The sequence below is a fragment of the Syzygium oleosum genome, unplaced genomic scaffold (genome assembly GCF_021117445.2).
Source record: "Syzygium oleosum isolate NSW1041296 unplaced genomic scaffold, Sole_v2.1 Sole_v2.25, whole genome shotgun sequence".
In the NCBI taxonomy this organism is placed as follows: Eukaryota; Viridiplantae; Streptophyta; class Magnoliopsida; order Myrtales; family Myrtaceae; genus Syzygium; species Syzygium oleosum.
Window position 1 is genome coordinate 5,518,681 of NW_026607509.1, and position 15,709 is coordinate 5,534,389.

Here is a 15,709-nt window from a genome sequence, read left to right on the forward strand (position 1 = left end):
ACCCCAAACCGGTACACCTGTGACAATTTTACCCCGAACATACCACAAAAAACCCCAAATTGGTACACATGTGATAATTTTACCCCAACTATATTTTTAATATTATTTTTTTATTTTTTTGAATTTTTTCTTTTCTTTTCTTTTCTTTTCTTTTTTTTTTCTTCACTTCAACCTCTGGCCGGTCGCCGGTCCGAGGACCGGCCAGAGGCGGAAGCCAGCGAGGGCCGCCCTCGGCAGCCGCTGGCGAGGGCCGCCCTCGCTCGACGTCGGCAAGGGCCGCCCTCGCCCGACTCAGGCGAGGGCCGTCCTCGCCCGACGCAGGCGAGGGAAGGCCTCGCCCGACGCCGGCGAGGGCGGCCCTCGCCCGACGCAGGCGAGGGCGGCCCTCGCCCGATACCGGCGAGGGCGGCCCTCGCCCGATACCGGCGAGGGTCGCCCTCGCCGGATCTGGCGAGGACGGCCCTCGCCCGACGCCGGCGAGGGAGGCCCGCGCCGGCTTCCGCCTCTGGCCGGTCGCCGGATTGGCGACCGTCCAGAGGTTGAAGATAAAGAAAAAATAAATAAAAGGAAATAAATAAATAAATAAAAATTCGAAAAAAATAAAAAATAATATTAAAATTTTAATTCAGGGTAAAATTGTCACATATGTACCAGTTTGGAATTTTTTGTGGTAAGTTCGGGGTAAAATTGTCACAGATGTACCAGTTTGGAGTTTTTTATGGTCAAAAAAATAGTTCGGGGTAAAATTATCACATGTGTACCAGTTTGGGATTTTTTATGGTCAAAAAAATAGTTTGGGGTAAATGTGTCAAAAGTGTACCAGTTTAGGGTTTTTCGTGGTATTAACCCATTTTTAAATTACACTTTACCGAATACTATTTACATTTTAACAAATCCCTTTCACTTAAAATCATTTACATTTTCCTAAAAACTTTCTACAAATGCTAAACCAAACACAATAATGATTTTCCCCTCGGGAAGGTGGAAAATAGATACCTCTGCAAATCTTCTTTTTCCCCCAAAGAAACAACTAAACATCTCTCTATTTTCTAAATATATATAATATTATTAAGTGTTTTTTTTTTGGTACAAGAAGCAATCAAGCAAACAATGGGCGAAATACGGGCGCAAAGGATAACCATTCTGTTCCGGAAACAATTCCTGAAACAGAAATAGATTCCAAGACGAGTTTCTGATAAAAGAAACCCGTTTGATAACGACAAAAAATTTATATTTCTAGAACAGAAACCCGTTTGATAACAGTATAAAATTTCTATTTCCTATAACAGAAACCCGTTTGATAATAACACAAATTTCTATTTCCCATAACAAAAATTCATTTTTTTAAAACCCCTTTTAAATCCCTAAACTAAGGAGTCTTCAAAAATACCATTTTGGCACCTCAAAAATTTTAAATTTTACTCAAAGTGAGTGGCCACAGGTATTCTAAGTCATCCTGTGAAGTTTTGAAATTTTTTATTTTTTTTTGAAAAAATTCACCAAATTTCCTATTTTCCCGAAATCTGAATTATTTTTTATTTTCTGAAAATTTTTATGAATTTTTCTGGAATTTTCAAACTTGGATTTTCTGAAATTTTTTTTGAGATTTTTAGAAATTTTCCGGATTTTCTAAATTTTTTTTATGAATTTTACGAATTTTTTGATTTTTCTGAATTTTCTAAAATTTTTTATGATTTTTATAATTTTTTTTAGAATTTTTTTTATATTCCCGACGGGAATGAACCAAATCGAATCGGTTCGAATCAGTCTAACCAAGGCCAAATTTAGGAAGAGATGTGTTTTGAAGAGAGAAAACAGGTTCTTTTAGAAATGGTTTTCATTTCTCGTCCAGAAATAGAAAATCTACTCTTTTTTTTTGTTCTGATTTTTGGTCAAAAACCAGTTCTGGAACAAAAAGTTGTTCCAGAAATAGAAAAATGGAATTGCGTTACCAAACAGGTTTCTGTTACAAACTTGTTTCCTGGAACAGAAAACTAGTTCTGGACAGAAACAGAAAGGTTATCATTTGCGCCCACTTGAGAGCCGATCATTATAAAGAAAAGTACCCAACTGCTTTTGATTGATAAATTGAGCATGTTAAGCCAAAAGTGTCATTTGTCTCGCCCTTTTCTTTTACAATGAATCCTGAAAATAAAAAATTGACATGATGAACATATTTTCATTAACTATCCACTTAACCAGCTTCCTTACATAGTTAATCAATTCCTCATTTTCTTCTATCCACACAAGTAGCCTATACTCGTGAATATTTTCAAATGCCCATAGACGCTAGCATATTTGGATTTAATAAATTGCTAGTTAATTAGAATTTAGTGAACAATCCATTCCATAATTACACATAAAATAAGGTCAATTAAGTTCCATAGATGTTTCAAAATGTTAAACTCTTCCACTCCAACGTGTTTCCAATGATTTTAATCAAGTTCTATTTTCCGTGTGAGGAGTAGCTTGTTCCTCGAAAAATATCAAAATGCATTTTTGCACTTCAAATTTCTCGTTTCCATTTTCACGCTGTGTTTTGAAAACCTATCATTATTAGCATTCCCATGTTGCGTCTAACATGAAGCACTATTTATAAATTTACCATTTTTCTTTCGGCTCCTGATATTTCAAATCCACTTGCGATTGAAAACCATTAACCCAGAACCTTAACACCACCCACCAACTGCTCAGCCCATGCTGGCATGCCCTACCTCCACCATCGACACCTTGACTGAGTTGCGACCCATCGAGCTTCATTGGCATCGAGCTCAACTCAGATCGGCGGAGCTCCGCTCATGTCTAGCTCGATAGATTCTCGAAGTTCAGAGTTGGCCTTGGCCGGGAAGAGGGAGGGGAATCGTTTACGATTTAGATGAGTTCGAGGGTAGATCGGTCATTTTGCATTTGAAGATTTTCCGAAGCTCGGGATACAAATTGATATCAGAACGGAAAGTGGAGATGAGTTTTCGAATTTATGTAACTCATTTTTTATTTTCCGGTAGCGATATGATTGGCCAAGGCATTTCATTTCTGCTCGTAACAATTCAATTTAACAAAAAAGAAAATAGGTAATTGCAGTAATTAGAAAGACGGTGGACAAATTACGATTAGGAGGTGGTTGATGCAATTTCCTTTTATCTAAAATGAAAAGGCGGGTAGAAATTCAATACGTATATTTTCCGGAATATGTCCATCGGCATTAATTCGCCCTAAAGAGCAGAATCAGCCATCCCTCGGCTCCTCCTCTGCCATCGGCGACCCGGCAGTCGCACCGACCAGCCACCGCGCCTCCACCGGCAGCCGCCGCGCAAGCTCTTCCACCGCCGAACATCACCGAGGTAGCGCCGCCTCTTTCGCGGGAGTCCTGTCGCTCCTTTAGCTTACGCTTATGCCGCTCGCTTGGTTTCCATGTGCTCGAGAATGTTCTCGCGATGCAGGCCATACATGGACCCACTGATTTCGATGCGTTGTTTTCTCCACCTCCAACTTCAGTTTCCGATACTCCTTTTTCCCCGCTCTCCTATCAGTTGTCTGATTTTCCTCTGGCTTTAGGCTGTAGATGTGGCCGTGTCATCTTTTGTCGGAGCTTCGTGCTTCTGTCGTTCAGGCTTTCCATGCGTAGAAGGAAACCCACAAACCAAGAAGCAAAAATTTATAACGAGAAGAGTGCTCGTTTTTCCCCTTTTCGCATCTGCTCATTCGCATTGGTTCTTGCTTGTAGATCCCAATGTGCCGATCTGAAATTGAACGCTGCTTGTAGATCCCAATGCTCGTGTGCTTTGTACACAATGGGCCGCACACCGGCAATCATGGTCGCATGCTTTTGGTCTGGGCGGGCGGAAGTGGTCAAGATGGATCTTTTTAGTATGTACCTCAACTCATAGTGTCAAGGCATCTCATGTTCTCACCTTCTCACCAAACCATGAACCTCAGTATATATACATCCACCGATACCCTTGTCTTTTACTCAGAGGTCAAAGGTGGTTCTGGTATAGAGTTAGCCCCATTAGACCCTGCAAAGACGTATCGATCATCAAGCATCGATACTTAGAAATAATGCTGAAGTGCCTTCTCATCAGTCAAGAAGTAACCACAACGTGTTAGATTTTCAACGTTTTTTGTCAACCAACCGCAGTCAAATTCAGATTATCTGTACTAAATCTTACAGATGCAGCATGCTCTTAAATTATATGGACGAGATTGGGATTCTCTCTACTTCAAGCAGCTTGTTACGTATTCACTTGCATAGATGTTATTACAAGCGTTTATATCCTCTGAGATATGCATGAAGATGGATATTTTGTGTCCAAGGTGCTTGCTTGGCTCTAATGTTTGTCATTGTGTCTTCTCTACAGAATTTTAGAAGCATGGTGCCGGCTCTTGATCTTCCCGAGGAAGAAGCTAGAAGAGTTATAGAAACCATTGCATCCTCTGGGACATTCTGGTATGCAAGTATCTTGGTACAATTTTCCTTTGAATGGTCCTGTTTCTCATTGCACACATTATCCTACTTTTTTACATAATTGATCACAGTCACCATTCTAATCTCTCTCTCGCCGATGCTACTTTATTGAATTGCTAATCAAGTCATGATGATTGTTTGATGCATGTTTACCTCGGCATATTTGCTTGCAGATGAAATTTCTTGTCTTAGTTTTTGGATTACGATATAAAAGATTGTCTTGTTCTCTATTGCGCTGTTGCTATTCTTCTGGTTCTGCATATTTGCTTCATGTTTCTCGTTTTGCTCCCCTTTTGATGCTCTTCTGATTTTGTCATCACTGGGTTGCTTTTTGTCCTTCGCCAAAAGGATAGGAGATAATGGATAAAGTTTCTCAATTTCTTCAACAACGTAACCATTCTCTGCAAAATAAAGAAAATCAGAATAATTCATTTAAGAAGCTGATCATGAAACTCACCATGATTGATGAACCTTATTGTTAAGTTTTAGTATAGACGTAGGAGATTTGCATGTCTTCTCATCCTTCAATACGTCAAAATGACTTCTGTGGAACTTTTCATTAATCGGTCAGGATTGAATGGGATCAAGTGAAGACTATTCTATCTGTTAAACTGAAGCAGGTATGGGGAGGTATGTGAGCGTCTAAGATTGCGGTACTTATCGGCCTAGGTTTGAATTATTTAGGCTTATAATGTCCGTTTATGACTATTACTTTGTCGTACTATGAAGGTCCTGTCAGATTATCCAGAAGCAAAGATGACCACTGAACAGCAAAGTGCTTCTTTGGGAGAGACCCACCAAGAGTTGGTGAAAAGGTTGGATGAAGGTAAATTTTAAAAATCGATAGCTTACTTGGCAAATACTGAAATGCACCTTTAGCTCTTCATCTGCTGTTGATGTGAATTGTCAGCTACTCTTGCAGTTGAATTAGCTGACAGCTCTTTCGGTACAGGCAGAACATATCTAGGACTTTCGATCTGAAATCTTGATGATATTCCAGTGGTTATCCCTTGAGTTTTTGCACTTGCTCTCGAGGCTGTACTGAAATTTTCTTTTTTAGCTTGGAAATGCCTTTGTCTTCTTATAATTTGACAATAAATTCCCTTCCTGCTGGTCTTCTGAGCTTGCTTGTTCAAGAAGAGTACTCTCTAATGGTAGGATATTATGCACTCCAGTTACCAGTGCTGTTCTTTAAAGAGAAATATCCTTTTTTGGGGGGGTTAGGTGGTTGATTTAGCATGTTGGCCTGGAAGAAATTTAGTTTTGAAAGTTGTAGGACATCCTTTTATTAACTGATATGACTCAGTATTTCATGAATATCTTGAATGGTACAATTTTTCGGTTTAGTGCTCTGTTCATTATGGTTAGATATCATGTCTCTCATGAGAGATTGTTGTGATGTCCTCTTTCAGTATGTCATGCGTCTGAGATTATACAGTCTATTCTGTAACAAGGTGTCTCTCCTGTAACGAAAGTAGAGCTTATTGGGTGCTCATCATAATACCTTTGCTACGTAACAAGCCTCCATCAGCTTTTTTCTCTGCCTTTAGTGCTAGAAGCAAGTTTGTGACTTTGATTGGTTTTTTGTATAATTAATGTGCGATTGAGCCCATGAGGTGTACTTAGTATCTGATGCTAGTATATGTATTATTTTCCAGCTCTTCTCAGCTTCGACGAGGGTCCGCCTTTTACCCTTCAAAGGCTATGCGAGGTATCACCTATTTTGGTTTTTGTCAGTACCCAATTTATATGATTCTATTCTTTTGATTCTTTGGTGTATATGCTGGACTTTTTTTAGCATTTGTGGTTATTGCTTAAGGCAGAGGGTTAGTAGGTGAAAGGGTTTGTCTGTCATGATTTTTCACTTGCTTTTGCTGTTTCTTGTGCTCTAATGAGCTTTGCAGGGATTTTTTTCAAATCTATGTAATGTACTTTTTATTCCCACCTTTTTACAGATACTTCTGTCTGCACGGAGCATATATCCAAAACTCTCAAAGCTTGCTTTAGCACTGGAAAAGGTTTGTTGTCAATCATGCTCAAAGCTGGAGGCTACTTCTGCATATACTTGTATATGAGATCATCTCATTTTGAACGACTGTTGTGCAATCCCGAATGCTCTTCCTTTGGGAATGAAGCTTCCTCCGAGATGAAATGTTGGTTAGCAAATACTTTGTTTGATTTTCAACGGTGAAAGTTGTTGATTGGTTTCAATAATGATATCTTCACTGCTTGTCAGGAACAAGTCCAGCTAACCTGTCACGACCATGCTCCATCTCTTTGTTGATTGGCCTCTGGAATGATACTTTTGTGATGCTAAAATTATGGCTTTGGTATAGAGAATATTAGATGCGAAGCAAAATGCTTTACAATTTGATACTTTGATACTTTAGAGGTTGATTTTGATATTTTGTATGTTCATCTTCCTTCAAAGCTCAGGCTGTTCTACTTTCTGGCTTTTGTTTTTTTGTTGGCCTTTTTCTTTCTACTGGTTCTATTTTAACCCTTATCTCTGTTAAAAATTTTAATGCATGAGCCACCTAAAGAGGTGGGGCAGAGTCTACTGTATCTCCTTAAATAATTTGGTCAAACTGCAATATAAGAGTAACAAATTGTAGCCTTCACCGTGATGGTGCAACTGACATCACTTTGGAGGATATTTTTTGAGATCTTTTAAATGACTGAAATTGTTTGAAAAGAAAGAGTCTTTTTTCAAGAACCAAATTCTTCTCTACTTTTTAGACTCCAAAGCACCTGGGTCATTGATTGGATATAGGTAAGAGACGTGGTCAGATGTCCACTTCCCTTAGAACTTTACCTTTCGCTGGTGTTGCTTGTTCTTTATATTATCAACTCTCCACTTGCTTCCTATTTTCGTGTTGCTAAGTCAAGGAATGACTATTACCGTTCCATTCACATCTCTCGTCTGTATCTCATCACATATTAAGGTCCTACCGACCTGTGCTTACTGCTCCTGTTTGCAGATTCTGTTGGTCACATCTATGTTCACAAGCTGTTCCAACCAGCAAATGATGATACAGGACTCTGATAACCCGGAGAAAGCCAGTGAGGAGGATAAGTTGCAATCTAATTTAGAGCAAGATGGAATTGATGTCGTCATGGGGGACAGAGATGAAACAATGGCTGCAATGGAGGAGGCTGATGTTGATGAGGGTATATCTGCTGACATGGATACCTTCGGAGAAATAGTCGGTCCGTCAGAAACAAGTTCTTCCCCGCCCATTAGCTCCTAGTCGATTTTGCGGTTTCAACCCGCTTCATTTCTTCTTTCTGCACAGATAGTGCTGAGGCTTGTCCAATATCACGGATTGGTGAGGGTGGGCTTTGATTATGGATGGCATCTTTTCTTCCATGTTGCAGCGATGAGGGAAACCACGCAGTGCATTCTAAGACATTGTAGATGACACTGCTGATTTCTATCTGAAGGACGATCCCTATGTTTTAGCTTTACATCAGTATCCTTATGTTTTAGCTTACATCGGTCGTACTTGTTATCTTATCAAATTTATGGATTATAATACATAGGGAAATGCTCTATGCTTATCTGACTTTTTGTTGTGCGGGAACAACTTTTTGTTGTGCGGGAACAGCGGAGGCAGTTATGATTTTACAATTAGAATTCATTTCCAGCATCGCATGCATGGTTTTCTAATCAAGGGGCTTTTCTGTCTATGTGATGCAACTTTTGAGAATTTTGGCGGAAGATAGAATGTTAGCTTGCAATGCAAGTATCTTGACTGTCACCTGATTTGGATTAGTTTGTAAACAGAAAACTGATATTTCACATGGAATAGTCTGATGAGGAGTAAGCGATTGAATTTTTAGGTATAAATATGGAGGTCAATTACGGTAGGTTAAATTTCTGAGACAGAGAACGGCACAATGGTTTTTGCCTTGGAACTTGAAGTTGGTGTTGATAACAGTGGCTCAGGGTGTCATGGTCGAGAGCTCCTCCATTGTCCAGAACGTAGAATGTAGTTTTGCAATCCAAGCAAATTACATATGGTTTTGGAGGATGACAATAAAATATAATTCGATATTTGAGAGTGAGGAAATATCATTGTCTAAGGTCTGCTCATGATGAGAATCAAACTTGAGACTTCCTGCTTACCAAATGGGTGTTCTAACCGAGCTAGAGCCAAACTCCTACTAACGTTTAGCTTTAGCTTAAATTAACCAATCCATACACTCTTCGATGACTATCCGTAAAGACACTATCTTGCTTTGGTCAACATAGTGGTCCCTGAAACTACTAAAACCTTGTTTGCTTTTCAGCCTCACCTTCCGTTCTTACATTCTAGCATGGTGTAGAAATCATATCAATGTTTGAGTGATTCTTTATTGAAACGAATAAGCTTTTCTAATTCCTTGGTTATCTTACTCTGACGGAAAGGAACTCATGATACCATGAACCAATTACCCACTCAGCAATACCTCCTTGAAACTAAAAGACAAAAAGAAGGAAAGGGAAACATTTGAGAAATCCAATTCATTCATATATGATTGTCAATAAATATTTATCTTGATGGGATTAACCTAAAATATGAAGAAGCCACGAGCAGGTAGTTGCCTACATGCCAATCATTGATAGCTAATTCATTCATACAAAAGCGGCGCCAGACAACACACAGCCACTTCCAACCCTTGTGAGAACTGCAACGTGGTCAGCATCACCACTGGCAGTTCTCGGCATGGGAAGGTAATATATTGAAGACTACTTTAGACACTCAAATGTCTCGGACACATCACAAGCGTTTTTGGTTTGAGAGAGAGAGAGAGAGAGAGAGAGAGAGAGAGAGAGAGAGAGAGAGAGAGAGATTTATACAAAATATACACAGTAAAAAGCATCTACGGTACGTCCAAATCCCCGATTCATCAAGGGTATACAATTCAGCAACCTGATAGTGGCTTTGCAGAAGAAAAGTACACGGGAAAACTGAATTCCAACAGTACTTGAGGCGGAATAAGCAAGCTTCATTCACCTTTTAACGACCCACAAAAATTCAGAGAACACTTGAGTAACTTCCAATGCGTAACTACAGGAATGTCAGATTGTCATTTTGCAGACCTGAGATAAACCAGCAGAAAGCTCTAAAATATCATCCAGGATCGAAGTGAGGACTTTCAATTAATGATGGTCGCAGGAATCAGATAAGAATACCAACCTTGATTTCTAAAAGGATGATGTTCCAACGGAAGAGTATCCAGCCGCTCTCATCTCCTTCAGGGTTCCTGATAACCAGTCCAAGCCCTCATAAAGCCCGTCTCCCCTGAGTGCACAAGTCCCCTGTATGTGCCATTTTCTGTTCTTAAGATCAAAGAGACCCAAGCCTTCACACACTTCCCTTGGTGTCATGGCTCCTTTCTACAAATAAAAGATAGATCATAAGCCTGATATCATGTCTTAACCACTTTAGAACAATCTAAAGCTGATGGCCAGAATAACACAAAAAATCACAAGGTGATAAAGAACCTAGTTCTAAAACATATTAACATATCTCATTGTTTGCCTGTTCAGATCAATCTCCTAAAAGGGTATAATCTAGCAGCTAATTCAGCAAACAATTTATGTAATGTGTAGACCACTGTGAACTTGCTTCCTTTGATTTGTTAATTCAGTCTAGGGAATTTGCAATAGGCATATATTATGGAACTTCAGTTATTTAACATCTCATTTAGCAAAGTAAAGTTACTTCTCTAACCCTCATAAGACTTGCAGTTTAAACAGTGGCTCTTCATTCTCTGTATCTCTTCCAAAAATCTGCTGATTAGACATACTGCATCCGTCATTTAGCATTGATTTTTCCCAGTTGTCTCCCAATAAAAGGATAGTGTTGAAGTATTATCCCACGTCACTTGACAATGCAAGTCCTAAACGCTCTTTATATTCATGTAATCTCCCTCTACCTATTAGCTTAAGCTTTTGGCTTGGACTATCTAATATGGTATTAGAGCCAGTCCTATTCCTTTTGCGAATGTGCATGATCAAAATTCAACGTGAATGTGCGTAGTCAAAATTCCACGTGTTGCTCATAATCCGACTTGCACGTGAGAGGGGGTGTTGAAAATTTGTCCCACATCACCTGACAACAAGTCCTACATGCTCTTCATATTCATGCGGTCTCCCTCTACCTATTAGCTTAAGTTTTTGAGTTGGACTTTTTAACAAATAAAGATCTAAGAAGTTATTGGTGAGCACTTGAAAAATAGACCTTGAATATGGTTGTGTTAGAGGACATGGTAACAAAGAAGGTAAGTCTCAAAGGGTAATCACACATATCGCCCTCAATGAAAATGTACAGATCTTATTATTACAGCATCAATTGATATATCTGCATGAAGCAATGATAACAAAGACATTGTATGCAACTTCACCTAATAAAGAAGAAGTGCTACATGATTTGAAACGAAACCCAAGAAGACAAATTCGCATGATTTTTCTACAGATGACACATATCTATTCGACATACACAAATAGAGTGTTCCAACTGAAGTCAGAATATACGTAATCTTTATTATTAGTCTAAAGGAGAAACCTAACCAGAGTCTAAGCATGAACAGAAAGTTTATAAGAATCTACCATGAAAACGTTAAGCAAACATAACTTTTCTTTCCTAGTCTAGTAAGTTACAGCCCAATGGTTAGCTAACTAAAAGCTAATTCTCATGCAGGCAACTACACAGTACACATTTATCTCCCAGCAACTTTCAGGGCCAAATTTCAAGCCCATTTTAATGTAGATTGATTTGCTTATTTTAGTTTATACATTAACTTCTAATGAATCCACCAACGGATGAATACAAAGAATTGAGAGAAGAAATAACAGTACAACCAAACCCCCTAACTAAAAATTCAAAATGGAACAAGATAACCTGGCCTCTTGCAATGAAGAGGTCCATGAATATACCATGTCTTGTTTATTCGCAAACACCAGGATGGCACTGTTGAGCATGAATGGATCATTGATAATGGCCTGAAGGAAAAGCAGAAGTTAAAAAAAGCATTAATCACGTAAAGCCACAGTCAATATGTCAGCCATCTCAATATAACCTGAAATTCTGCTTTGGCCCTTCCAATTCTCTCCCTATCCAGTGAATCAACAACATAGATCTGCAACAAAGCATTTAACAATTGTCTCAAACATACATTTCTCATCCACATGCACACTGCAAAACTTGGCCCCTCTTAAGCTCTATAATTCGGTTATATAACAGAACGTAAATGCTATAGAATAAATTGTTAGGACACTCAGCCTATGAAAAAAAACCTTGGAAGTAAACAAGCAAATATGCAGCTAAAAGAGGGCAGAATTACCAGCCCATCCGTATTACTAAAGTAGTGCCTCCACAAAGGTCTGAGTTTCTCTTGCCCACCAACATCCCAAACTGTGAATACGACATTCTTATACTGTACTTTCTCCACATTGAAACCTACAAATAGAAAAGACGATCAGCACTTATCCCGTTACATCCAGAACAGCATTAACATGTCAACTACATAACATGGCAGGGTGGAAACCCTCAGCATGACGGGACGGAGGGCACTTTTGTAAGTCCTAGAAACTAAATAGGCAAGTTTGCCTAGATGAAAGTTCCAAAGGAACAGATATGCAGTATGTCAATGTAACAGTTAAGGGGCATACTCAATGAACCCAATAAATAAATCTAGATGGCAACAAAGCAGTTGACATTTTTGCCACTTTATATAAACATCTTAGGTGCCAAAACAACAGAAATAAGAGTTTTCATTCCAACAACTTCAAGAAGGATTTCTCTTTATTTCAAAGGGATGTAATAATGACATCCTCAAGAACAGAGTGATCAGGGTAAAGAGTTAATCCCATTGTGAGAGCAAGCTGAGCTGGTTTTCTTCCTTCTTAAACCCGTCCATATTTGACTTGATTACAAACACAATTTCTGCTCTGAACTGGCAAAAAGCCAAAAGGTGCAAATATTTGAAACGTGACCATAAAGACAAATTTTCAAGAGTAGGGACTTGTGCGTGTCCAGGAGAATTTCATTAAGCAAAGGTGGAAGACTCAGATTCAATTGATGAAAGAGGTAAAAGTTGTAACAGTTCAGTAAAAGCCCGCTGTGAACATTTAACACCGGTTTTCAAACTAAAAAGGTCACTTCTCGGTCGAAAAAAGAAGTGAGGTCTCAAGCACAATAAGCCGATCAGATGTAAGATGATTCCTGCTCTTTCATGCACCAGAAGATGGATGAGCCTTTAAGCAATAGAGTACACGGTTCAAATCACATGGAACGAAAATCTTAGCTACAATAAGCACCGCCTGCGGGCAATCGTAAAGGGTAATTCCGAGGCTAAAACCAAATGAAACAACCACCCTAATGTATGAACAAAGAAGATGGACCTACCAATAGTAGGGACAGTCGATAATACTTCTCCAATGTGCAATTTGTAGAGTATGGTTGTTTTACCAGCTGCATCCAGGCCAAGCATCACAACCTAAGCCACCTCAAAGAACAAGGCTATTACCCAACATACATATCGCGAAATGCAGGTAAAAGGAACAAAAAACATGACAACCCCCACCCAGTAGCACGATACCAATCCATAACCCAGATGGCGAGCAACCGGGAATATGCATTCAAAAAACGATAACCAAACCGATTTCAACAAAAGACGCGCTGGCATTAAAGCTCAACCAACATTGCAAAATATCTCCACTACCTGAGCTGATACTCGATCGATTGAAACTTGTGCAGCTAAAAAAAAATTGGTCATCACCACTAAAAGCAAAGCATAATCCGTTTCTAATCATGCCCAGGGTAGGTAAAGTCGAGATGCGAAAAACAGGGAGATTCTGCAGTTCCCGTGTTTGCGAACTACATCTACGGTAGAAAAGAAAGTTACGAATCCCCCCCTCTTTCCGAACACGCAGACAAACGAATCGGTACAACAATCAATCATTTGCGACGACGAGCGCGGAGATGAGCGAGGAAGACGAATGAAGAGGAGGCGGGCGAGAGAGTACCCGCATCTCGGTGTTGCCGAAGAAAGCATCGAAGAGCTTGCGAAAGGCTTGACCCATGTTACGCGCCTCCTCCGGTCAAAGGTCGATCGGGTCGGCGATCGGAGACGGCAACAGGCCGGCGGCGATCCCGAACAGCCGCAGCAGCAGCAGCAGCTTTGCCGAAATCGGAATCCGCGACGGTGGATCGATTCCGACGACCAGAAGCTGGAGCGCGCAGACACAGCTCCTCTTTCTTCTTTTCTCCTTTTCTTTTCCAAGTTCCTTCCGGGAAAAAGCGCAGCTCTTTTCCAGGGGAATTATATTCTCTCTCGATAAAATGAGAATTACAATTTCTTTTTATCCTCTTTTTTGTGTTTTTTGCTGAACTGAAAATTATACATTTCCCTTCCAACTTCAAAACTCGTTTTTTTTTTCTCTCTTTTTTATTTCTTCAATTCTGGGTGCCTGCTCTTATCCATATTTTCTTGATAACTTTCTTTTTCCATATTTTCTTGATCATTTGTGTGCTTTTCGTTTCTGACCAGCACAATCACTCTCCCCCGGTTCCATGTCAAAATAACGCAATTAGTCATGATGATAGATGGAAAAACTCACCATAAATTAGATTTTTCATAGTTGTTTTTTTTTTTTGTTTTTGAAACTTTTAGTATTATTTAACACCGGAAATTTAAGTGATATGTGGACCCGTCATGTGTTTTCGATAAAATTTTATTTGTCTGATACTGTTGTGCTTTTGTTTTGCTAAAGAGCATCAGCGAAATATCTTTCAATATATTGATCAATGAGTAAATCAATATAAAATGTGAATGGTCATCTGTTAATTTTGGACAAGAAACGTTAACGACGAGAAAACTAAAAATACAGAGATCGGGAACAATCGTTGTCGGCCATTTAAAGGGTAATGGAAGGTAAAGATAAATTGGAAGTAAAATTCAACGACGAGTGGTCTTTAATTGATTGACGGTCCCTTTTAGAGATTACAATCCAGGTATTTGTATCTACTGGTTATGATCAAACAACATTCACTAAGGAAACTATACAAGCAATACATGGTTTTCCATGATCTAGCACTACCTATTTATAGTCTCCAAATCATCCACTTCACTGCTTAATGGCTATCGCCTCCACTTTTCTAATAATTATCTTTTCAACAGTTGGTCCGAGATACATAGCACCGTTATGACCGTTGCTTCGCTTCCGCTCCTTCACAGTTATCATCGCTAGTTGTACCCAAATTATAGGCTCCACTTCTAGTCAACTGCAATCGAAATAGCTGGTTCATGACTTGATAGTTACCTCACTCTCCACGTTCTCGACATTTACATTGGTTGTGGTCGATCAAGTAGGCTTGTCAGCTAATAGCATCCAACACTTTGCCGTGGGAAAAATTGCAAAAAAAGTTGTAAACCTATTACACTTGTGCTAATTCAGTCAAAAACATTTCAATTTTATCAATTGAGTCCTGAATCTTTTCACGTTTTGCCAATTAAGTCCATCCAATCAATTTTAACCGATAATCGCTGATGTGGACACCAGTGAAGTCATGAACCAATATAAATGTCGAGGAAGTGGGAGTGAGGTAACTATCAAGTTATGAACCAACTATTTCGGCTGCAGTTGCCTAGAAGTGGAGCCTATAATTTGGGTACAACTAGCAATAATAACTGTGAAGGAGCAGAAGAGATGCAACGGTCATAACGGTGCTAGGTATCTCGGATGCAACTATCGAAAAAGATGGCCATTGGGCAATGGAGTGGATGATTAAGAGATTGTAAATAAGCAATGCTAGATCATGGAAAACCATGTATTACTTGTGCTTAGGTTATTTTTTAAAATAATAGCTTCCTAGTACAAAAGAGAATATACAACTCATTAACATATCAATTAGTTGGATATCTACTCAACAAACTATTTTTCGGAAAAGAGGGACCCCAATTTTGTTCCAAATGGAGAAAGACAAGGAAAAAAAGACCAAAAAGAAGAAAAGAAGGCAAGAAATAATCTCAAATCAAAAGTAGGCCCCACATTTAACATTAATAAATGTTATTTGAGAGGAGCATGGGTAGTAGTTTGGCCTCTAATAAAATTGAAACAAAAGAAAAAGAAGAAGAAAAAAATGGTAAGAAATCATCTCGAATCAAAAATAGGGCTTACAAGCTACAATGTAGTTAATTCAATGTGATAGGGGGGTGTCGGGAGCTAATATTAAGAAGATGGAAATAAAGCGG

At 39.2% G+C, this 15,709-nt stretch overlaps 2 protein-coding genes and 1 long non-coding RNA gene across 4 annotated transcripts; 2 read left to right on the top strand and 1 right to left on the bottom strand.

Moving 5' to 3' along the window:
* Positions 1-3,252: 3,252 nt before the first annotated feature.
* On the top strand, positions 3,253-8,020 carry LOC115687616 (uncharacterized). 2 transcript variants are annotated; one of them, XM_030613252.2, is made up of 7 exons: positions 3,253-3,341; positions 4,359-4,447; positions 5,037-5,085; positions 5,195-5,291; positions 6,124-6,176; positions 6,421-6,483; positions 7,447-8,020. In XM_030613252.2, exons 2-7 carry the CDS (start codon positions 4,371-4,373, stop codon positions 7,714-7,716), a joined length of 609 nt encoding a protein of 202 aa, XP_030469112.1. In that variant the 5' UTR covers positions 3,253-3,341; positions 4,359-4,370; the 3' UTR covers positions 7,717-8,020. The 2 variants fall into 2 exon arrangements, with proteins under 2 accessions (XP_030469112.1, XP_056158791.1); XM_056302816.1 differs by lacking the exon at positions 3,253-3,341 and adding an exon at positions 3,787-3,867.
* Positions 8,021-9,146: 1,126 nt separating this feature from the next.
* On the top strand, positions 9,147-9,302 carry LOC130134903 (uncharacterized). The gene is made up of 2 exons (XR_008814431.1): positions 9,147-9,236; positions 9,267-9,302. It is a non-coding gene; the product is annotated as an uncharacterized LOC130134903 (long non-coding RNA).
* On the bottom strand, positions 9,300-13,722 carry LOC115687603 (uncharacterized). The gene is made up of 7 exons (XM_030613234.2): positions 13,482-13,722; positions 12,862-12,952; positions 11,798-11,913; positions 11,534-11,593; positions 11,391-11,456; positions 9,649-9,848; positions 9,300-9,551 (listed from the first exon to the last, which is right to left on the bottom strand). Exons 1-6 carry the CDS (start codon positions 13,536-13,538, stop codon positions 9,657-9,659), a joined length of 582 nt encoding a protein of 193 aa, XP_030469094.1. The 5' UTR covers positions 13,539-13,722; the 3' UTR covers positions 9,300-9,551; positions 9,649-9,656.
* Positions 13,723-15,709: the final 1,987 nt, after the last annotated feature.

Excerpts from the sequence above, each read along its gene's own strand:
- LOC115687616 (XM_030613252.2), top strand. The coding sequence starts at position 4,371 with ATGGTGCCGGCTCTTGATCTTCCCGAGGAAGAAGCTAGAAGAGTTATA. Across the intron at positions 4,448-5,036 it reads GCATCCTCTGGGACATTCTG|GATTGAATGGGATCAAGTGA; the intron begins GTATGCAAGTAT and ends TTAATCGGTCAG. Across the intron at positions 5,086-5,194 it reads TATCTGTTAAACTGAAGCAG|GTCCTGTCAGATTATCCAGA; the intron begins GTATGGGGAGGT and ends CGTACTATGAAG.
- LOC115687603 (XM_030613234.2), bottom strand. The coding sequence starts at position 13,538 with ATGGGTCAAGCCTTTCGCAAGCTCTTCGATGCTTTCTTCGGCAACACC. Across the intron at positions 11,594-11,797 it reads TTAGTAATACGGATGGGCTG|ATCTATGTTGTTGATTCACT; the intron begins GTAATTCTGCCC and ends GCTTTGTTGCAG. Across the intron at positions 11,457-11,533 it reads GGGCCAAAGCAGAATTTCAG|GCCATTATCAATGATCCATT; the intron begins GTTATATTGAGA and ends CTTTTCCTTCAG.